Source organism: Amphibalanus amphitrite, unplaced genomic scaffold, assembly GCF_019059575.1.
Source record: "Amphibalanus amphitrite isolate SeventyFive unplaced genomic scaffold, NRLGWU_Aamphi_draft 000055F_arrow, whole genome shotgun sequence".
Lineage (NCBI taxonomy): Eukaryota > Metazoa > Arthropoda > Thecostraca > Balanomorpha > Balanidae > Amphibalanus > Amphibalanus amphitrite.
The window spans coordinates 96,013-119,742 of NW_024881551.1; the positions used below are offsets into that span (position 1 = coordinate 96,013).

Sequence of the window (23,730 nt, forward strand, 5' to 3'; positions counted from 1 at the left end):
TCTTCAAATAATCTCATTCGAGAAAAGAAAACCACTTTTCACATACAGGCTTGATCGATTCTTATTTATTCACTCAATGAGCAACAAGCTTAGATATCGCCAGCTGCTTTTCGTATTTGTCGAAAGAAGCAGTTATTAACGAATGCAGGTATATGAATTAAAAGCTTACAAGAAATAAGCCAAACAATATCGATGGGCTGCACGACATTGTGATATTTAAACGCCTCTCACCCGGGTTTTTAAAACAACTTGGTTTTGACTGTCTCCGGCGAAGAAAAAAAATGCGTTGCGCTCCGCAGTTGGTCGGCCGGTCTAGTAACGTCCATACCTCCGGGATGCACAACGATCGGTCAATTTCAAAACTATCAAAACTGGCTGAAATTTAACCAACAGCATGATGCTTTAGCAAATGATTAAAAAGTGTATTGTGACGACCTTAATTAAAAGTAATTTTGATGGAAATCAGATGGATTAGTAACCTTTTGCTCATAACTAATGTAAGCCAAAAACAAATCCATTCAATCCATCCATCCATCAATCCATCCATCCATTGGATTTGTTTTTGGCTTACATTAGTTATGAGCAAAAGGTTACTAATCCATCTGATTTCCATTATAATCATAATCATGCTCAAAAAAACGTTTCACACCATTCAATCAAAAGTAATTTTGCAATAAGTTTGCACCTTTTATGATACTGCCCTTTGGGTTGGCGCTTTGCCCTCCAAGCGGGTCGTTATTGTCGTGCTGAAAACAGTTCCACCCCTGCACATCCGTGTCACGGGGTTCGCAGCCCTCTCAGTCCGCTAAGCTCAGCTCCATGCTCGGAAGCCACGGCCCGTTCACCTTGGCCCTCTGTCAGTTCTGTCCGCGTGACGTCATAGCGTGATGTATTCGCTGAGCTTCACTAAGCCAGGACGTGATCAAATTACGTCACCAATCCGTGCTAGGTCCGAGAATCATGTAGTTTTTACCGGGGAATATTTGTTTACGTAGGGGCTATGGTTGATGCCAGTTTTGAGTTTTGACTTTATACGTTGAGTCGTCTTTCCTACTGATGGAAGGGATACCTATACTTAACCTTCTTCACCGTTACTACATGGATGCATACCTAAATTTACATGTGCAACCGCTGCTTTATTTAACTTCATCGTCTCGGCACAAAGTCCCCCTTCACCTCCGTCCGTCGGATGTCGGCCTTCCCGATCCCGTGCCTCCCAGCCACGGAGCTGTCCGGTATAATCGACAGCACGATCGGCGGCTCGGCGGGCTTCCCAGAACCAGACACATCCCCCCATGTGACGTCATCCACCCCCTCCCGGACCTGGCCGTGACCGCCTCTTGGTAGAATACCCGCTCGCCACACTGGTAAAGGAAAATGTACCTACTTACGGCTGCAGAGGCGCCGAGATGAATACGGGTGGTACTTTCATGGGTGGGTTCAGGAGGACTTGTAAATGATAGCGTAGCTTATGATTTGCCAGCCATCCCATACTTCAATGGCTGCCAATGAAGTAAAACACCCACCTTATTCTTCCCAATTATTTCCGCAAAATACTTGAATCTTATCCCGCCTTTCGAAGCGCCACACAAGAAGTAGTCGTCGTATATACGTCACATGTATATTAGCAGTGCGATACGCGCGGGCCTTGTCCGACCAGCAGGCGGTAGCCAGCGCGTCTCTGGAGGAGCGGGCTCTCGGACCGCGGTCCACTGTGGTCCGAGGACCGGCCGCAGACCACCGACAGGACCGCAGGACCGCGGTACGGACCACAGGACCGGTCGGCGGGGCTCGATAACCGGTCGCCGGCGTTGCAGCGCCCAGTTTGTACGTGTCCGCTCGGAGCTCTGAACGGACAACCAGAAGTACGACAGTCGACATCGATAGGCAAAAACATCGATATATAACAAACGTGGACATCGATAGAAACCGGTCGGCGATGGCCGGCGGTACGCTCACGGCGATCTGCCGCTCGGTTAGCGCGGCCCGCCCGCCGCGGTGAATACTGTAGACCACCGCGAGCGGTCGAAAGCGCCACAAGCGTCGCTGGCTGCGATATGACCGGAGACCGGCACGACACTGGCCCGACCAGCGAGTTAATAGAGCGCTAAACGCAACGGACAGTATGGAGATGCCAAATCATGATACAGAAACTGGCGCAGATATCGTAAGGGCGCGTTCTGCCCCGCACCAATGAATACCATCGAGATTCTCGCGTTCTGAATGAGTTCGTTGTAAGAGATTCTCACTCCGAGGCGAGTTTTGAGGCATGCCTCCAATCTGGAACATCGACATCGTATGACCAGAACACCTGAGTTTAGAGGTCCTCTACGGGCTCTATCGGACGAGGCGCGAACAGAACACAGGAGCATACACGCAGACTTGTTACATGCCGAGTCGCGGCTCGGGCTCGAGCACAAAGCGCAAATAACAGTTGTCACCCCAGGAAGAGTATAGCGATTCGCTCGCCGAGAGCGAGCGATGAGGGTTCATGTTACCCTGTGGGCGGCCGGCGGGCTGGCCTCGTCACTCTCCCGCCGTCCGCGATGGCACGTCACACATCCCGCACACCGAGCGCGCTGGCGCAGCGTCTTCAGGCAATATCAACTCTCGTTAGCGGGTCGAGTCCACGCACGGCTGAGGCGACTCGACCGCCCCTGGCGGCCGCCGCGCGCACTAGCGGTTGGCGCCGGCGCCGCGGCGGGCGCTGTGGTCTCACTGCCGGCAGCTGAGGTGGACGCGGCACCGGACCGCGGCCTCAGGCGGTTTGAGAACCACTTGGAGACACCACTAACGAGAGTTCGCACTAATCATAGCTTCGAGTCTTGGTCCTGAAACAGACGCGGCAACGTCAGGTTTCCGAAACAATCTTAACAAAAAAGTTTGTTTGTAAGGATGGTCCGAAAAAGCAAAATCATTTCCTTGCACAATACTCTATGATCTGTAGCTTAAATCCCATACCAAAGCCTCAGTTCCCTCACCCGTCCGTCGTTTCCATCCTCAGGATGTTCAAATCCTTCTCCACGCCGCAACCCCCCTCCGGGCTGGACAGACAACTTTATCTCACGCGGGCTGCTCCCTTGGAGCGGCACCGCTGCTCCCCCCGAGGGAGCGCACCCCGTAGCCATGTGCAGAGCACTTGGGGGCTGGTCGGCCTGTCCTTTCGGACGGCTCAGCCCCGGTGACTCTAGGGTGCCTGCCCAAACCAATGTCTCCCCTTAATTCCTATCATCCTGAAATTCTTCTGTACGTAATGGTCTTGCCATACAGAAAGGGCGTAACCCAACAAAACAAGCAAGACAAACAAAACCCAGTTCCATATCGTGTAGTGCTTTTGCAAGGAGCATTGATAATACTATAAATTAACTTTGAAGCGACCTTCTCCTTGATATTATGTCAAAAATGAAAGAATTATTTACATGTGCATTCGGGCACAGCCCATCATCAGATGTATATTTGAAAAGACAGCATATACATCGTCACAAAAACAAGAATCGACATTTCAAATTCAGCTCGTGAAAATGACACATCAGTATCCTTCGCGCCGTATGGTACCTATCTATATAAAACACACCTATAAACACACACACAAGCACAATTTTGGGGCACATACATACGATAAACTTGTTCTCACATGATACGCCACGAGGACAGATTTTCGTTCAGCCCAGGTTTTCTTTCCCTTATGTACAGTGATTCAGTAATTTTCCTATCCGGATGGTCCCTAGTTTTCTTCAAAATCCTAACCTTTCCTTAATCCTAACCTTCCAAAATCCTTCCAAAATCCTAACCTTAAAGCTGGCTGACCCGCCACTGGAGGTTAGGATTTTGAAGAAAACTAGGGACCATCCGGATAGGAAAATTACTGAATCACTGTACATAAGGGAAAGAAAACCTGGGCTGAACGAAAATCTGTCCTCGTGGCGTATCATGTGAGAACAAGTTTATCGTATGTATGTGCCCCAAAATTGTGCTTGTGTGTGTGTTTATAGGTGTGTTTTATATAGATAGGTACCATACGGCGCGAAGGATACTGATGTGTCATTTTCACGAGCTGAATTTGAAATGTCGATTCTTGTTTTTGTGACGATGTATATGCTGTCTTTTCAAATATACATCTGATGATGGGCTGTGCCCGAATGCACATGTAAATAATTCTTTCATTTTTGACATAATATCAAGGAGAAGGTCACTTCAAAGTTAATTTATAGTAAAACCCAGTTCCCTAGTCTCTCCCCCCACTCACATAGCTAAACCGGCGGGAGCCAGGCGAGGGGGAGCGCTCCTCAGTGATAGTCTCCATTTCATCGGCCGTCTCCTCGTGGAGCGAGCTCTCCGAGCCGTCATCCTCGAGCCGTGCCTCCGAGGGGCCGCCGGAGGGCGCCGCTGACACTGACACTGACACCGACACTGACACATCGCGCGCCGACTGCTCCTCCTGCGGGCGGTGAGCCGGAGGGGTGGAACTGTCAGAGCAGGGACGGGCGGGACCGTCAGTCCGGGGACAGCCTGAGGGCAGGCGGGACTGTCAGACTGAGGACAGGCTGGGCTGTCAGACGGGGACACACGGGGCTTCAGAAGACGGGGCCAGTCGGGACTGTTAGACGGGACCAGGCGTCGCTTTTAATTTGGTGATAGTGAGAGCAGAGATGCAGCGGATGAGATGGTAAATCACAGGTCATGCATCGTGCACTCGAAATGAAACCATACGATAGCACTGAAGTGAGATATTCCTGAGCTGGAAGCTACTTCGACTATACATCTAAACTCTGAGGAGCACATCGATCCAAGTAAAGCAACTAAATGACGCACGTTTCTTCTAAAAAAACATATTTTCTACTCCATTAAAATTTACAACGCTGAGTATCTGACACTTGAATCCTAGCACAACTCCATGACCATAGCTATGCCGACGGGCGCCGATATTTTGGCCCTGCTGAGCCCATCTGTCATCTGTTATCTGAGGCCGGCGCCGCCGGCGTCAGGAGCTATGCGGCCCTCGTACCCGTATAACGTCCGTCCAGCGGGCGTGGTTGGCCATCAGGTGCTCCGTCTGAATGCAGAACACGTTCCTCCGGCGCGGAGGTTTCTCTTCGTCATCGTCAGAGTCGGACGGACATGAGCTGCTGTCGGGCGACTCCTCTGTGGAGGGTTATACTGAGTCAAGCGGAGTCAGAGTCCGGACAGAGTTAGCGTAGGGCGACTCCTCTGGGGAAGAGTCATATTGAGTTAGAAACTGGGTCAGTAGGACCAACGCAAGATGGTGCACGGTGACTCCCCCGATAAAGAGTCGAGACATGCGACCAGGTCCAAAGACCAGGATTAATTTCATTGATGGACGAGTACGTGTTGTGGCCAACGTGTCATGCAGGCCATCCCATCACAAGCTACATTCAGCCTCAAGTCTCACTGTTAAAGGGACTATCCCACCTTTAACATGGGGTTTGAGTTGAGATAGCCAAGTTTGCGGCGAGGTTCAGAAACCACTATCTATCTAGGTTGCAACCCCCGCGGCCTCTTGGTGTTGAAGAAATTCGTTCCCTTCATTTGAAAATGGGCCTTGTACAAGGCCCTATCTTCAACATGGAGCGACCGTTAGTGTGACGTCACCTCGTTTAGTCATTCTGATTTAAATGGGTTTGTTCGTTGAAAAATCGCTTAAAACTTGGTCTGAACTTTGTTGTGGTGCCTACAGAGTAAAAAGAATCAGCTTTATGACAGTAATGTGGCCTGGGGAAGGAGGTAATTTTGGGCTGTGACGTCACATATTTGAAAGTTTGTATTTGGAATATGGGAAGCCTAAGATGTTTAATGAAAAATAAATGCCAGAACCGTGTTCCTGGTCATCCAATCTATAAAGTCGGGCACAATTTAACTGGTTTTAACAACATTTTAGAAGGTGGGATAGTCCCTTTAAGTCACGTCACGGTCACCCAGACCCAGCTATGAAATTAGGATGACCTTTGGCTGTCCTTTCACCCAAGAGATGAAGACATCGCCCTGCCCTCCCAGTGGCGTTCAGTCAGCATCGACAGTAGTTTCCTGTAGCCAGGGATGATGCAAGCGATCGGCTTTGATCCATGGGATATTCTCAGAATTGAAATGTCATCAAAATATTTTCATCAGCGAAAGCGCTGAAGCGTATAAACGAGCAAATACAAAGACAAGGTGACCGCCAACAACTCGTGACCTGCCTCCAGCAGCCCAAATATCATTGATCATATTTCACGTAAAAGTCTGATCTTACACCACAGCCATATCCATTACACACATGGGCTATTATGTCGTAACTCCATTTTCACTAGACAAAAGACGCGCCGCACCGCGTTATATAATAACTGAAAATAAGCCCAGGAAGCACACTTGACGTCATAGCAACACCACCAATCAGTGTCGAGCTGCCCAAGCCCTGACATAAGCAGAAATGACGTTATAGGAACGTGACCAATCATCGCCAAGCTTCCCTGACCCTTCCCCAATCATTGTGCGTATATTCTCCACTCACTGACCGTTTTCCACCCAGATTCCTGGCATCAGGCCGGACTCGTAGTAGGCGTTGCACATGGGGCCGACTAGGTGGTTGATGAAGGACTCCTGCAGCTTGGCCAGCTGCGGGTTCTTCCGGTCCATGTAGGGCGATACGGGCAGGCCCAGCGCCAGCTCCTCGTCGCCTGGTGGCCGCAGAGAGGGTCGTTAAAGTGACACGGAAGTAGGGTTTGATACAAAGTTACAAAGATATTCTGTATCTGACACTGATGTGATGTATTTGATGCTGACACAGAACCTGACACGTTAGCGGGACATGACACAGTAGGTCAGACACTGACACTGGATCTGGGTCTATACTGGCGTGAGATTAGGTTGGGGACTGACACAGGAACTTAGAAACAGCCGAGGAGAAGTCGAAGTCTGTCACCAACCGGAGCTGAACCTAACGGCTAACACATATTGATAGTTCGGTATGTGGGCAAACTCAATGCAGTGAGCCGTGAGGAAGGCCGATTGCCATAGGTAAAGCCCTGCAGAAAAGCCATAAACATTATAAATGAAACAATATAAAAAAGAAAGAAATGAAGCGTGATTCTCAGACAATAATAATATCCAGCACTGAACAAAAACCTGCCGTCATGGATGCAATATCGCGCTTCCGTCCGCTACTGTGCGCCTGAGCGGAGCGGCGACTCATCACCGACTAACCCTGTTCATAAAACTCCTCTGCGATGCGCTGCGTCCACTGGTAGTGCAGCGGGAAGTCCTTGCACGGGCCGTTGATGTCGGCCAGCTTGATGGCCATCTCCATTACGAGCAGGCGGTCCGTCTCCGAGCGCCAGTCGGTACCTTCCGAGTTCTGGAACTGAGACACACACCCCAGTGACGTCAGAAATACCAGTCTCCGAGCGCCAGTCGGTGCCCTCCGAGTTCTGAAACTGAGACACACACCCCAGTGACGTCAGAGATACCAGTCTCCGAGCGCCAGTCGGTGCCCTCTGAGTTCTGGAACTGAGACGCACACCCCAGTGACGTCAGAGATACCAGTCTCCGAGCGCCAGTCGGTACCTTCCGAGTTCTGGAACTGAGACACACACCCCAGTGACGTCAGAAATACCAGTCTCCGAGCGCCAGTCGGTGCCCTCCGAGTTCTGAAACTGAGACACACACCCCAGTGACGTCAGAAATATGTCCGTCTCCGAGCGCCAGTCGGTGCCCTCCGAGTTCTGAAACTGAGACACACACCCCAGTGACGTCAGAAATATGGCCGTCTCCGAGCGCCAGTCGGTGCCCTCCGAGTTCTGAAACTGAGACACACACCCCAGTGACGTCAGAAATATGGCCGTCTCCGAGCGCCAGTCGGTGCCCTCCGAGTTCTGAAACTGAGACACACACCCCAGTGACGTCAGAGATACCAGTCTCCGAGCGCCAGTCGGTGCCCTCTGAGTTCTGGAACTGAGACGCACACCCCAGTGACGTCAGAGATACCAGTCTCCGAGCGACAGTCGGTGCCCTCCGAGTTCTGGAACTGAGACACACACCCCAGTGACGTCAGAGATATGTTCGTCTCCGAGCGCCAGTCGGTACCTTCCGAGTTCTGGAACTGAGACACACACCCCAGTGACGTCAGAGATATGTCCGCACCCAATGGCGTCAGAGATATAGCCGTCTCCGAGCGCCAGTCGGTGCCCTCCGAGTTCTGGAACTGAGACACACACCCCGGTGACGTCAGAGTTATGTCCGTCTCCGAGCGCCAGCCGGTGCCCTCCCGAGTTCTGAAACTGAGGCACAGACACTTGGTTAGGTAGCCTCAGAGGTTACAGAGGTAGCCTCAGAGGTTAGGTAGCCTCAGGTAGAGAGGTTATATAGCTTTGGACACCAGTCACGTCAGTGGGGAAAGATAAGTTGTGAAATGGAGACATTTTCGTGCATTCGTATATGAACAACGAACATAACAACATGGAAATACGCTTATCAAGGTTACCATGCGTGATTTGAGATATTTAGTTAAGCTTTGACATAATGGGTTTGTCTGCATGTGGCAGACATGTATCGTCCACTGGCTGGAAGCTGACATGGTACAATTTACGTTTACTTTGCTGATTTTAAAATGGTGCGAGAATGAACAATCATTTCGGACATTTTACAAATTGAAGTTGTGCGGAACTTAAACGTATCCACCGCCTGGGTGATTACAAGGTTAATATTTTAGTCGCGAGTTCATTTCCCATCACTGGTAGGTCAGGCGTGTTGTATATTTGATTTCACGAGAACCCACCAGTCCCTCGCCACTACTGCCTCGTCACAAAGGCTTGGCCCCGGCGGGGTTACAGCACTCCGACAAACTGATTACGGCCGTACGGACGCGATCAATCGCTCATCTGTTCGCAGAACGAACCCAATCAAAACTGAGGGCAGCCGGTAAAAGTGATCAATGGGGGGCCTGCTTAGCGTCGCGCGGCGCAATGCTGCACGACTTCTGGGAACGCTCGCTGGTCCCAGCTGGGGGTCAGTGAACGGCGAGTCTTTTGACCATAGCAGTAATGCCGGGGTGGTCTTTGCAGGAAAAGAAAACATCAATTGATATTAACGATGTTTGCATTTGGCATTCACTATTCAGCCTCGGGATAAGTTGGTTTTACTGGACGGTAGCGGCGGCCAAATAACCCACTAAAAAGCAACAGGTAAAGTCGATAGTAACACCTGTGGTTTGAGCAACCGCAGCAGATGCAGCTCGAAGTCATTCTACTCACACCACCAGTAGGGTGGGGTGATGCAAGCTCCCGAAACACAACAAACACAATTTATGCACGCCGTTGGCTAATGTTGTCCCTAAACAACATAACCCATCCACAAAAACACATAAATCCACTCACTGAAAACACCTGCTTACTGTCGTACGGCAAAGCAAACAGACCAGACACACTGCGGCTTACCTTGGAGGTAAACTCTGCCAGGATCTCAAAGTGCCGCTTCAGGTCCGTCGCCAGGATGGCCTCGATGACCAGGAAGCGGAAGCGCTTGAACTCGGACCTCTCCAGATGGCAGAGGAAGTTGTGCTCGGCGCGAGACAGGAACAGGCTCCAGGCGGCGGCCGCGTGGTGGTTCTCCAGCACCGACCGGTCGTTATACAGCACCGCCTGCCGCCCGACAGAAGACACACAGTTACAAACGCACGAGACACATCAACATGCATGGCACAACTACACGAGACGAACAGAAGTTACGTACGCAACATGTCGCAGAACCAACGCAGAACGGGAAAATACACACACGACTAAGTGAAACTGTCTAGCCTTTCATCCTACCAAACTTGAGAGTTATGTGGAGCTATGTCAGTTTTCGCAGGTAGTTTGGCTGACTTTCAGCAATGACGCGCGTCAAGGGGCGTGCCTCACAGATGACCGAACTGGACCAACTCGGCTGTGGAGTGACGCCGCGTAGCGAACCCGTGATGGATGGGACGGTATGACGCTACAGGCGAGCACGGCCTGTTGACAGCTCCTTACTACGGAGCGCGGCGTAGTTTTTACCGTCGGCGCTACGTCGCTCGAGAAACGAGCGTGGTTTTAAGTGACCTGACGTCAATAGGCGCAGGTTCAGAGTGAAGTCACAAACACAGAAGCAGTGTGTTTGTAATGGATTTCGTCGCATTTCGGTCTCGCCCATTGCTCTGTGCGTTCCTTTCAAACAAACAACTGAACAGTCGAGAGAGACTGAGAGAAACAGAACTTCGGTAACAAACAAACAACGATGCCGGCTGCGCCTATCGACTGCGCTGTGCCAAGTGCGACTCTCGTCTGGAGGGGAGCACCCGTCAGGTCGAAGAACTAGTCTGTTGCCTACAGTTGACTGAAGACTGACTGTCGATTATAATAGCTGTCGGCGTGATGCGTGACCAGACACCATTTGTCACCGTCGCCATTTGATGTGTCGTCGAACAAACCATGAACCATGGAATTGGACATCACAGTTGGCAGGAGGATGTATCGTCCATAAACCTATGATGTCAGGCGCCATCGACGAGTGAGTTTGACATTTGTATAACATCCTAACTCACACCGATCATGATACTCATTTAAGTATCATCAATTAACAAGATGTTGATGAAGTTACGCAAGTCTAGGGCAACGATTGGTTTGCTGCGCCAATTCTGATGTTAAACGGTTGAGCGTCCTCTCGTCCGACATACTGTAATAACCCTCACATAATATCTGACTTGACCCTGACCTCGCCCGCCATGAAACCTGCCCTCATCCTGGCCTGCGCTGACCTGCGGCGCTATCGTCGTGACGAGGAAGGCGTTGGTCCTGCCCGGGTGATCGAAGTCGTGCATGGCCGCAGCGGTGTAGAGTGCCATTAGTTCCAGTGCGGGGAAGTTGGCGCCCATCACTCCATACGACTCCTCGGCAGCGAACGTCTGCCGCTGTCCGAGGCCGGGACTGCTACACGTCTCATCCTCTGGGGGACAAATACAGACACGTCAGTTAGGGATATGCCCTCGCTCTCATACATACCATACAGGCGGACACACACCTGCACCCGTCTGCCGCTGTCCGAGGCTGGGACTATACTGCACATCTCGTCCTTTGGGATACTAGTCCTCCAGACCAGACAGGTGCCCAGAAGACAGACGTAACCTTCAAATAGGACAACAGGAAGAGAACTTTGTCTTTGGTAATAATGACCATGTCAGGCAGAGCTACACTGATACGAGCAGACGGACAACTTAACGACAGACCCGCCAGAGTATCAGACGGGCTGGCAGACAGGCCCATACGACATGTGCAATTGTTCACTCTGCGACAGGGAACGACCGGCCGGGACTGCCTCACGATACGACTTGTGATGGGCTCAGTCAGATACGTCAGTCACGTCAGCTTTCCAGCCATTAAATCGCAAAAATCGCATCTCAAAGTGCCGTGTTCAGCCTTGTATGGCTCTGCTCAGAGATTGAGGATTTTATTGTCTTAGTCGGAATTCACATTAGAACGGATTGGGTGGGTTGGTTGCCATGAGTTGACGAGCAGCAGTAACATTGCTTTTGACTGGGTGAAAAGACCTTGTCCTATCGCAGGAAGACATACCTACCGAGCTGAGGAAATTGAAGGCACTCAGAAACAAGGGAAGCGTATGCGGAAAGGCATGGACGCTTATCGTCACGCTTGATTGGGCAATTTAGCTTTAACTAAAGACATTAGTTTTGCTTTCAAATAAAACAGCATCCGATTAACTGTCTCCTCAATGCAGTCAAGGTTTAATCGTCCGTTGAAATTCGGGGCCGCCACTCACTCTCTGGCTCCATGTCGTCCTCTGGCAGCACTTGGAAGCCCGGGATCGGCTGCGACGTCAGGTAGTACACTGCCTGAAGCACGTCGGTCGCGTGCATACGATTATGGTCTGAAAGAAAATCGAACACTGGTCAAACAGTCTGGATACTAATTCAGCGGCAAAGCGGCCGATCAGCGAGGCTTTTTAGGCCTTCCCTGACCAGCCCGAGCTCGATGATTAATCTTCATCATTTTCCATTCTTTCCCAGACTATTTGCCTCTTCAGTGAATCCATTAGAGGCCACTCAACATGTATCAGCGTAAACGTTCGTCGCCGTTCGGCGGGTACACCGGAACGACGCTGAACATCACATCTCGAGACAGCTTCCCACGACACATGCTGTGCCGATCTGCAATCTCCCGCGGGGCCGACACAACTCAGAAATACGTTCGTGCTCGAGAGTGCTCGGAGTGCTCGAACACAGCGGGCGTGCCGTGTAACTTACAGGGCTTATCTCGGTATCCCATTTCCAGGGCATGGAAGTAGTTGAAGAACTCCTGAAGAGGAATTCGGAACGTTTCTAGGAGGCCGGTGTCGTGGAAAACCCGGTAGCACACCTGTGGACGGGAGTGGCGGCGGTAAAACGGTGTTAGAGCGGTAACGGTCACACCGGTATCGCGCCTGGAAGTGTGGACTTTTGTGCGCTGTGAGAATCGTCAGGTATTTTGGTCGACTTAACGCTGTAATGGGCTTTAGTCCAGAAATGCACCGCCTGCTTTTTTAACTTGTCATTTATCCAATGCATGTTACGAGGATAGGGTGCTTCTCTTTACTCAGAATTCAACAGATATTTTACGTCCTTCTGGCAGCTTAGGCCGACTCATTCACTTCACCGGCTTCTTCTGTTCCCATCTGCTAATGCCTTTGCACGTCTCCCAGTTTCCAAACCCCCGAGTGACCGGTCACAACACACTGCGGCGCGGGGCCGTTCCGCGATCGTCTCCTCTGCGTCAGTTCGCCGTTCCGCTCACCTGACTGAGCATCAGGTTCCCGGCCTGCCGCTCCAGGTCGAAGATCGGGTAGTCCCACAGATGGATGCTGGCCAGCAGCGGGTCCGTCTGCAGGAAGTCCGTGTTGTAGCGCGAGCCGTCAGCCAACAGGATCGTCTTGTCGTCCGTGGGCTGCCCGAGGGGTGTGTCATCGTCAGCAGGTGCCATTGCGCGCACAGGACTAATTAAACAGGATGTGGTGCGACTGCGACTGTTTTGGAGATGGAATATGCGTCTCAGCTCATTGTGGTCTCTAGACCAGAAGCTGGGACTTCCTTTAGGATTCCATTTATAATTAGGCGTGCGAGGGTATGCGAGGCATTGGGGATGCCTCAGAAACATTATAAATTTTGGCACGCTGCTCTAATGATAATCCGCTTTCGCTTGGGATAACTCAATATAAATGTACGACACCCACAGGTCCCATAAGCAGACGCTGGCCCGTGACCTCCTTGTGAAACTGCATATGAATAATGTAGTCATGCATTAAACCTGAAAGGTAGTGTCTCAGAATACTATGGCGTTAGGGTTCTCTGCTTTGATGTTCAAAGGTTGGCTTCCATCAGATATTTCTGCGTAGTAAAGGCTCGCGGTATAACCCAATCGGGAGGTGCGAAAATGTAAGTTTATAAAGGTAAGCAAAAAAAGAACGTTAAAAAGTGACATGAGAAGATAGCTCAATAAAATACTGCTTCTTTATCAGAAATATCGGAGAGGAATTAAAACACAGCATTTATCCAGAAAGCGAGCTGCTCTTTACATTGCCATACTTGTAAGCAAGCTTAGGCAAAAGTTGCCCCCCGTAGGTACTTTGCATTGTTGCATTCATCCACTTCTTACCATCATCTAGAGCTGTCAAGTAGTGCACTACATTTAAATATAATTCTACTTTCCCAAAATCTTACAATAAAACAGCTCTTACAGTTTACAGTCTCACAGTGTAGAGTATACAGTATACACTCTACATTGAGTTATTTCTCAGTCCCACCACCCTCCCCTTTGCCCTGGGACTCACCTCCTCGTGTGTGCTCTTGTCGGTCTCGTGTTCGTCCTCCTCTCGCGTCACCTCCTGGATGAGGTCGAACTCTGCGCCGACCACATCACAGCAGCGCGTCGGACTGAGCGGTATCCGACAGTCCCGGGCCGCCACTCGGCAGTGCCAGCCGCCGTGCGGACCCCGGCGGCCGTCGCCCGCGCCGTGCCGCATCGTGCACTCGAGGTTGGCACTGTGTCGCCGCGGCCCACTGCTGTGGTTGCACACGCGCAGGTACGGCTCACTGGGCCTCCTGCGCTGGTGCGCCAGACACAGGGCACACTGGTGACGCGGCTCGGCGTGGCAGAGCGCACATCGAGGCGGTGACGGTCGCTGCGCGCCCCGCTGCCGACATCGGTCACAGAGCTGGTCGGCCTCGCCGGTACTTCCGCCAGCAGTAGGCTCCTCTTGTAGGACGCTCAGTTTCCGCGGCGAGAAGCCCAGCTTGCCTGTTACGACCGGCGTGGTGGGCGGCGCCGGCGCTAAGGTGGCCGGCGGAGGGGGCGGCGGCGGCGGAGGGGGAGGCGTCGTCGAGGGCGGCGGCGGCGTCGTGGAGGGCCCGGTCGGCGCCGCCTTCCTGCTCGGACTCGGACTCCGCGAAACAGCCACTCGCGCCGTGAGCGAGGAGCGCTCGTCGAGCTCGGGAATGGCGTCGTCGTCGCTGAGGCGGCGCGGCTCGTCGTCGGCGGCGGGCGACATGGGCAGCCGGCGCACCTCCCGCAGCCGGTGCCGCAGGCTGAACGGCTGCAGGGAGCTGACCGACAAACTGCGCGGCTTGCCCAGCCCCGTGGGGCCGGTCGGTGGCGTCTCGTGACCCAGACTGACCAGGTTGGCCGAGCTCTGTGACGGCGATGTGGCCGGGGAGATCTCTGTCAAAGGCACACGGTGCGCGTGAGGAGTTGGCCATCCTGTCACATTCACAAGAACATTTTCTAAACCTGCAGGCAATTGTTTCATTGTTGTGCTTGCTTTTTAGGGACCACCGTGCGTTCAGGTATGCGGAATACTAGGATAAATTAAACACATGCATAGATGCTTCACATTCGACATTTATTCGGTTCTCACTTCTCCTCATTGCATATCGTACAAAGCCACCAGGAAATTGTCACGTGTTAACATTTAAGCTTAGCAAGATCAGCTATTTGATAACTGTGCTCAATACCATCGTTGGTTCCTAAATCGCTCTAAGGAAGCAAAGCTGCTAGTAATCTGACAGCGCTGCAACTGACGAATATATGCTTGTCTGGTGAATAAACGAAAGCCGGATTCGCAGCCTAACGTCGCCACGGGGGGCGCTCAGGAGGGGCGGACGGCGACTTAGAGACGCCGCAAGGCTATGGGGGTGGCACGATCGGCTCAAGCCGGTTATGGCCTGCTGGCATGTAATGCCAGCGGATATGGGGGTTTGTTCCCATGGTTTAATGTCCCACGCGAGAGACAAGTGACGCGGCGACGGGGCTCACGGAGGGCTGCAATTTCGCTGGACCGTCGTCCAGCCAGCGCCCAACGGCCGATGGCTATTCCACGGATGAGCGCATCGCGAACACACACACATATGACGGCGACTCGGAAAGAAGTGGGCTATCAGGCGCTCATTCAGCACAATTTGTGATGATTGCAGCCTGTTTATTAGCTCGTTTATTGAGGGATTGACTGCTAAAACTCGCCGCATGAGGAACATCAAATAAAACTGATGAGTTATGGCACAATGCATTTGTAGCATTGACCTTACAAAGGCTGGTGAGTCATCAGCATCAATATTTTCATGTCATGGTGTGTACGAAAATGAGAGGCCTTTAAAAGTCGTCAATAATACGTACAGCACCAACTTCGTACACACAGCTATCAATTTCCCAATCCAGCTTCGATAAGAATAATTTTTTTATGGTAATTTATTATGTTGAATATAAGGAACCAACTTCAAAACATCTTTTTTCAATCGGCTTGTATGGTCCTTGACCAAACTTCTGTTTATCCCATTTTCTGTTACATTTCCCGGATCTCAGTTGTAGACAAGAAAGCTAATGTACAGAATAGATAGTGTTTCTCAAGAGACGCCGTTTCGTTGTTTTCTCCGGAAAATCGATGCCTGCAGCAGCCTGTTGGGCCGGTGGCGATGGTTGCAAGTAGCTCGCATCAAACAACTGGGGGCTGATTCAGTCTGAAAACCCATGGCCTGGTGTTCGGACTCTGTATACCAGTTCCGTCTGGTCGGGTCACCGGGGTCCGCACAGAGCCGCGCCACTTGCCAACGGTCTCAGGAGGCGCTGCTGAGGCATGCGCTGCAATCCTATTCGAATCAGTTAAGTGGAAAATAGGATCGGTGCTCTGAAGACGCCCAATTCAATCGATGGGCTCGTTCGAATGGAGCCGAGCTCTGAGCTCTGTGAGCATCGGCGGCCATCACGCGCCCTAACACACAACGGTGACGATCCGAGCCGACAGCTCGTCTTTGTGCTCTGCAGCGGAAACTGTCTAGACACCCTGGCAGGGTGGGCATTACATTATATTTTAGCTTGTCGAACTGAGACGGAAAAAGACGCACGAGTTCATGTTTTTTTTTCTAATTCAACAGTTCTGGCTGAGGCTCTTACCTTATACCTACCATACTCCGAAATTTGCTAATTGAAGAACGACAATTTGATTTCAGTCTCCAAGCCATTTGAAGCGTGAGTGATAACAGGCTCGTAAGAAATCTAATGATCAAGACAAATGTTAAAAGCTCCATCAAACAACCATTAGAGAGCTCAGGGGAACGTCTTTGTGTAAACGTGCCCTTGGCAGTTACGATTGATGCAAGATTTATTGGATTGAGACTGCACAAGAATCGCAATGAGGGAACGAGCTGCCATTTTCAGCTAACAGTTTTCTGGGCGAGTCTCGACTGCTCCGCCACTTCCATTCTCCTGAAAACAGCCTGCATATTTGATACTCTGGTCGCATACTAAAGTGAAGCCAAACGCGGGCGGCGTTGGATATGATAGGGTTGGCTGATCCGTTATTTGCTTGTGTATGAGCCTGCAGAAACAGTCTGATGTAAGTTTATTGTGGTTGGGTTCTATATATTTGTGAAACTGTACCTACTGTATACATACGCTACCTACTGTGCAGAATGATGGCGGTGCAAATTTGTGTTCGTATACACAACAATATTTCCTGTCGAATATGCTGACACAATGTTTGGGCAATGGGACATTCCTACGCTACTATTCAATCAACCTCTTCAAACTATAATATATGTGAAAACAAAATCGCAAACTTTTCAGGAGTCCGTATCCCCATGGTTAAGTGCTAAGGCACGATGGCACGATGGTATCTTAAAGTTATTTATTTCAGTGGTGTTTTGAATAATGGCCAAACTATGCCAGCCACGAACCCTTGGGGTCAATCAACAAAAGATTAAGAGTTGATGTTCCATTTTGTTACAACAGAATATGGTCGATTAGCCTATCCAACCAATACATTCAGACTGAATTTAATTATATCATCCCCATCGAACGTCAAATTCCAAGGATTACGACAGCCTCACTCCATCTCACAATCACTCCACGGCGCTGCGTCAGCCGCCACGAGATCTCCGTGATACCACTTGGCACGCCGCTGTGTGACGTGGTCTCACGTGGTGCGTGACGTCACCCCCGTGACAGATGCCCTCTCAGCTGTCGTGCGCGCCAAATGACGTCAGCTGACGCTCGGTTGATGACGTCAGTGGTCTGTGACGTGTGACGTTGTGCGACCTACCGACGGTATTTCGGAAGCTGGTGGCCCGCCGCCGGTTGGGAGGCTCCGGCTCGATGGTGGGCATCCCCGTGGCGGAGGTGGTGGTTGACCACATGGAGCACGACATGCGCCGCAGCATGGACGGGTGCACGGACCGCTTCTGTGGACGGGACGGAGACGGGGTCAATGTGGCGAGCACAGCGCACGTCAGACGGGAAGGCCAGAGAGGGTAGTTAGACATCAGACAGATGTTAGAGGACAGTCAGACAGAGAGGGGACATCAGACTCGGATACAGACTTAGACTCGGACTTAAACTCAGACTAGCCAGATACTCATTGGGTAAAGAGGATAACACCGACACTGGCAAACTGAATGCATGATATGGTGGAGCAAGCACGTTGCCGTCTAATGATTGATATTTGATGACTAGTGGTTCAGAAAGGAAAAATGAGAATGTTACATCAAAAATTAGGTGCTGCTCATTTTCTCTCGTTCATGGCGCTGACGGAACCATAATTCACAGGCCCTTCTGTATGTAGTTTTGCTGTTAAGACAGCTTCAAGGAGTTTTGGCGAAACTTTGAAATGGCGTAGCCACTGAATGGCAAATGTCAGAGCTTTCATAGCCAGCACGTACCTGATACCACTCGTTTCAAGATAGTAGTATGCTAAGTGTATCGGAATTCTCTGAATTTCATCCCGACTCTTGGACAGTAGGAGCTCCAAATTTAGACGATTTTAGCCATCCGGGGCAGTGAGGCAACAAACTTTCACAGTGCTGGAGCATGCATACCAGCCAAGTTCGCACATACGCCCGCCTGACCGAGCCGCAGCTCCGGAAGCTATCTGATCGGCCGGCCTGTCCCAGCAGTTCCCCGCAGACGGTCAGAGCTCGATCCAATGGGCGGGTCGGCAGGAGCGCCAGTGGACTCATTGCCGGGCCACCTCCAGTGCCGTCCGGTGGGCGGTAAAGATTGCAAACTTTACTTAATCTACATCCCAGCCGACCAGGGACTTGTCCAAGACACAAATTTGGATTTAGCTCTCTCTTGCGACACGGCCAATCACGGCCTATTCCGGGCGCCGTCTGTAACGGCGGCCGGTGCGGAAATATTCCGGGAGGCATGTCGGCCGGCTGTCTGGGCCACACCGGACCGGCGTCCATCTCTTCACCCGCCGCATCGATCGCAGCACGGCCACTTGACCTTTTGACACGTCGGCCAGCGCTCGGCGGCCGTGTGGGGCTCACTGAATTGGACACCGGCGCCGCGCCGCCGACGGCGACGGCCAATATCGACGGCGCCGTCATCGACAGCGCTCGTCCGCGCCTGCTCTCACCCTCCCTCTCTCTCTCTCTCTCTCTCTCTCTCTCTCTCTCTCTCTCTCTCTCTCTCTCTCTCTCTCTCTCTCTCTCTCTCTCTCATCTCCCCCTCTCTGTCTCTGTCTGTCTGTCTGTCTGTCTGTCTGTCTGTCTGTCTCTCTCTCTCTCTCTCTCTCTCTCTCTCTCTCTCTCTCTCTCTCTCTCTCTCTCTCTCTCTCTCTCTCTCTCTCTCTCTCTCTCCCTCCCCCCTCACATCTCCCTTGGTTCGATCCGCGTTCTCCCCACGTCAGCTCGGTATACTTATTCGCTCTTCGTCTCTCACGAATCCTTTATCGGTTCCTTTTTCGGTTGGAACTTCGTTCGGTCTCTCATGTCAGTTGGATCCTCGCTGTATCAACCTGGTAATCAGTATTCTCTGAGGTTGGAGTCTTGTCTCGGTGTCCCCTTATACGATTCAACCCTTGTGGTCTGCTGCCTGCATGACTCCTCGCCCATTCCAGCTTCTGTGGAATTCTTACGCTCGCTCCACTTTGCTGGATTTTTGATCAATGTGGTGCCGATGTTACGGATCGGCACCATCATATCAGATTCCAGGACCGAATATGAACTCATCTGTTCAGATGCAATCAAAGTCCACACATTTAAACACCGATCATCACACGTCATCATTGGCTGACGAAATGGATTTACAAGTTATAAACTGTTACAATACAAGTTACAAGCCGAATCATTGTCTAGCATACGTCAGCAAGATGATACAAACAACTGGCGCCAGATTGGACCGTGTTTTTCGATTGCTCGGCCCGTCTGGACGAGCTGTTTGGACTCCCACCCGACCTGTCGAACACATCGCTCTCAACAGTTATCATCATCAAAGCTGTTTTGAAGGCGCGCCGCGCCACTAATTGGGCCTCAGTGCGGCCCGGCTACGAAAATAGTCAATCAAATGCGGCGTCCGCCGCGGTGCCAAGTGTGCGTCGACACCGTCGACCGACGCTGGCACGCGGCCGGGAGTGCGTGCTCGGCCGGGGGCGATCGTCGGCCCGCCCCGGCCGGCTATCGGGGCGGGCACCGAGCCAGCGGGGCTGTGGCCACCGACCGGTCACCGCGCCTCCCCGCGCCGGTCTCCCTGCGTCCCGGCCACACCGACCGGTCACTGTGTGTGTCCCCTGCTACCGACCGGTCACCTCACAGCATCCCCCGCTACACCAACCGGTCACCGTGCGTCCCCAGCCACCGTCCGGTCACCGTGCTTCGTCCCCAGCCACCGAGACCGGAACGAGCACCGAGGGCGGGGTGGTATCTGCGTGGGTGCTCATCATTACTTAATGAGATGCCATTGCCAAGCGTGATGTCAGTGTTCTAACCGGAGTGCGGAGGATTTCACCAGAAATGAATTGTTTAACTAATGGATTTGAGTGATAAATTAAGGAAGAAAATGGTATTGAGCGAGACCTGGCTGACGGAAGCTATGGATAATTGCACACTAGTGTTCCCAGAGTACACGGTCACGCGGAAGGACAGACGGGGACGCAGTGGAGGTGGCGTGGCCATTCTCCACCGCAGTAGCCTGTCCACGGAGCTGCTGACCGTGCCGTCCGCCGGCTCAGCCCTGGAGACCGTATGGATTCGGCTGACCGGCCGACGTCAGATCATCTTTGGCGCCATCTATCGGCCGCCGTCGGGACCTGTGGCTCCAGTCATCGAAGACCTGCACGATCAGCTGGCTTATGTCGTCTCCAAGGAGAAGCCGGTCTATATCCTAGGCGACACGAACTTCGATGTCAACCAACCAGCCAAGACGGGGGTCAGAGAGTATGGCCAGCTGCTCCATGACTTCTCATTACATCAGCTGATTACGACACCCACCCGGCCTGGACCTAACCCTAGTCTGATCGACCACATGATCACCAACAGGCCCGACCTCGTCTCCGATCCGCGTGTCTTGGTGTCCAACATCAGTGACCACGACCTGATCGCCGCGTCAGTCGCTGGCGTGAAGAGCCGACATCAGCCGAGGACCGTCACCATCAGGTCGACCCGCCACCTGAGCCAGGACGCACTGTGTCTGGACCTGCTGCAGGCCGACTGGACCCCCGTTTACCAGGCGGAGACGGTGGCAGCCAAGTGGGACGCCTGGAGGTCAGCCTGGACGCCGCTGATTGATCGACACATGCCCGTCCGGCAGATCCTGACTCGCCACCAACCGCAGCCGTGGCTTCACGATGAGGACGTTGCAGCTGCGATGGAGGCGAGAGACGCGGCACGCCTGGACAAGGAGAGGACGCCGTGTGAGGAGACAGAGCGCGAGTTTCGGATCAAACGCAACGCAGTGAAGGCTTCTCAGCGCCGCGCCTGCTCTCAGTATTTTCTCTCCTCATACAGACAATCCAGGTCCACCACCTGGAAGGATATTCGACGATTCCTCGTCTCCTCCAGCAAGCCCCAGCCGAATTCTCACAGCCCAGCAGACCATCAGCCCGGCTGGCTGGACCGGCTGAACCGGTACTTTGCGGACGTGGGCTCGACAGTCGCAGAGGAGCTGGCAGCTGCGGACACCGGAGAGATGCTCAGGCCACGCCCGCCACGAGTCATCAGCGGCGCCTTCAGCCCCCGGCCGGCGACTCTCCCGGAGCTGTCCGCGGCACTCCAGCGCATGAGCCCGTCCAAAGCTTGCGGAGATGACGGCATCACCATCGCCATGCTTCGGATGACTTTTCCCGTGATCGGCCCGCACATCCTTCACGTCATCAACAGCAGCATCACCCGGGCCGAGTTGCCACCGTCATGGAGAGCTGCTTCCGTTGTCCCCATACACAAGAGTGGCGATAAGGACAATCCCAGCAACTACAGACCTATATCAGTGTTGTCTGTGGTCGCTAAACTCTGTGAACGCGTCGTGTGCACCCAGCTGATGGACTATCTAACCGGCCATCATATCCTCTGTGCGCAGCAGTACGGGTTCCGCCCCGGCCAATCCACGGAGGCGGCCCTGCTCGATGCTGTCGGTCACATCACCGATAACATCGACGGAGGGCGCGTGACATCACTCGTCACCGCTGACACCTCCAAGGCGTTTGACAGCGTCGAGCATGGTCGCCTCTTGGAGAAGCTGGGGTGGTACGGTATCGATGACCGGTGGTTCCGTGCATGGCTTTCCGACCGCACGCAGTCAGTTAGAGGTGGATCGGGTGCTGAGCTGCCGGTGACGCATGGGGTGGTGCAGGGCAGCATAATGGGCCCAGTGTTGTTCCTGGTGTTCTCCAATGATTTGTCACAACACGTGCCGCATGGGAGGCTTGTTATGTACGCTGACGATGCCCAGTTTATAGATTCGGACTCGCCAAGAAACCTGTCAGAGCTTAAATGCCGCGTAGAACAAACCCTGTCTGTAGCTCTCTGCTGGTTCACGCAAAATAGGCTAAAGATAAACCCTTCGAAGACCGAACTGCTTATCTTGAGATCCTCACGCCAAAATGATAATGTCAACTTCACCGTCAAATTCGGCGAGTCGGAAGTCGTGCCTGTGCAGTCGGCGAGGGTCCTAGGCGTCAACATCGACTCGTGCCTGACGTGGGAGCAGCATGTGGCTGCGATCACTCGCCGATGTTACTGCGTTCTGATAGGGCTGGCCAGAATGCAGCGTCGTGTGCCGCGTGAGACAAAGCAGCTGTTGGTCGAGGCACTGGTATTCCCTCATCTGCAGTACTGCATGTGCGTGTGGGGAAGCTGCACAAAGACCCAAAAGCACAGACTTCAGAGATGCATGAATTTTGGCGCCCGCATTGTCACTGGTCTTGGCTATCGTGAACACATTTCCGGGACACTGCGAGAGCTTGGATGGCGGGTGATCGAGGACATGATAACTGAGCGTGACCTGTGCGTCATGTACAACCTGAACCATGTCGAGAGCGCCCCTGAGCTTCTCCGCTCACGCATCACCCACCGCTCTGATGTGTCTGTGCGTGAAACGAGAGCGACACGTGACGGCGAGCTGGAGGTGCCGCGGGCCCGCACAGAGTTTGCCCGTCGGTCGTTCTTCAATCGGGCGGTGAGAGCGTGGAATAGGCTACCGCTGAGTGCGAGAAACGCGTCTTCTCTTCCTGTCTTTAAAAAGTGTATCGCAGATGCCTTTTAAAGGGTGATGCAAATGTGGATTGATAGGAAAATGCTTTTACTTGTGCTACATGACGTGGAACGCTGAAAACCCATTTTATGGATGTATTCCTAAATATATGATATGATATGATATGAGATACTCATGGAGCCAAGTGATTGTTGTATGAAAATAATGGTGCTGTGACATAAATCCGCAGGGTGCTACGCCTCTGTTGACAATATTTTGACAAGATTTTGCAGCAGGTTCTTTGCTGTTGACTTGGGGTAGGCCCAGAATGAGCTTTTTTCTTTTCTGTGCAGAGAACTAGTTCCAAGCGATTTGGAAGTCTCACGGCCAACTGCAGCCCACAAAGATCCCGGATCCGCCGCCGTTGCTCCCAGGATGCAGCACTGAATTCTCTGACGGCCGATAAGAGGCCGTTTCCAGATGCCATGGGTCCCAAAACGACGCAGGTAAGTACCGCGCTATTGTCCCATACAGCCATTAAAGAACCTCAAGAGCGGCACTCCTTTGTGGTAACACCTCAGCTCTAACGGTTATTGGAAGGAGGCTGACGGCGAGGCGATTAAGCAGCCGACACTTAAACGTCGTCGTCGTCGTCGCTGGCTGCCGTGTCGTCAGGCGCGGCGGAGTTCCGGGCTGGGGTCGGCTCTGTGATCCCCCGTCCCGCAGCCGGAACACCCTCCCTCACCTCCCCTCGCCGACCCGTCGACCCGTCGAGCCGTCG

The 23,730-nt window shown here is 52.5% G+C and overlaps 1 protein-coding gene across 1 annotated transcript in view; it reads right to left on the bottom strand.

The window, feature by feature from the left end:
• Window positions 1-1,607: 1,607 nt before the first annotated feature.
• Window positions 1,608-23,730, bottom strand: part of LOC122378120 (cGMP-inhibited 3',5'-cyclic phosphodiesterase A-like) — a 70,528-nt gene continuing 48,405 nt past the window's right edge. The window contains exons 3-14 of the mRNA XM_043358800.1: window positions 17,584-17,722; window positions 13,825-14,711; window positions 12,792-12,941; window positions 12,266-12,377; window positions 11,782-11,889; window positions 10,763-10,950; window positions 9,426-9,629; window positions 7,198-7,354; window positions 6,510-6,671; window positions 5,006-5,142; window positions 4,247-4,438; window positions 1,608-2,831 (exon numbers count right to left, since the gene is read on the bottom strand). Of these exons, the coding sequence (XP_043214735.1) occupies window positions 2,811-2,831; window positions 4,247-4,438; window positions 5,006-5,142; window positions 6,510-6,671; window positions 7,198-7,354; window positions 9,426-9,629; window positions 10,763-10,950; window positions 11,782-11,889; window positions 12,266-12,377; window positions 12,792-12,941; window positions 13,825-14,711; window positions 17,584-17,722 (2,457 nt within the window). The 3' untranslated portion in view covers window positions 1,608-2,810. The remainder of the gene's footprint in view (window positions 2,832-4,246; window positions 4,439-5,005; window positions 5,143-6,509; window positions 6,672-7,197; window positions 7,355-9,425; window positions 9,630-10,762; window positions 10,951-11,781; window positions 11,890-12,265; window positions 12,378-12,791; window positions 12,942-13,824; window positions 14,712-17,583; window positions 17,723-23,730) is intronic.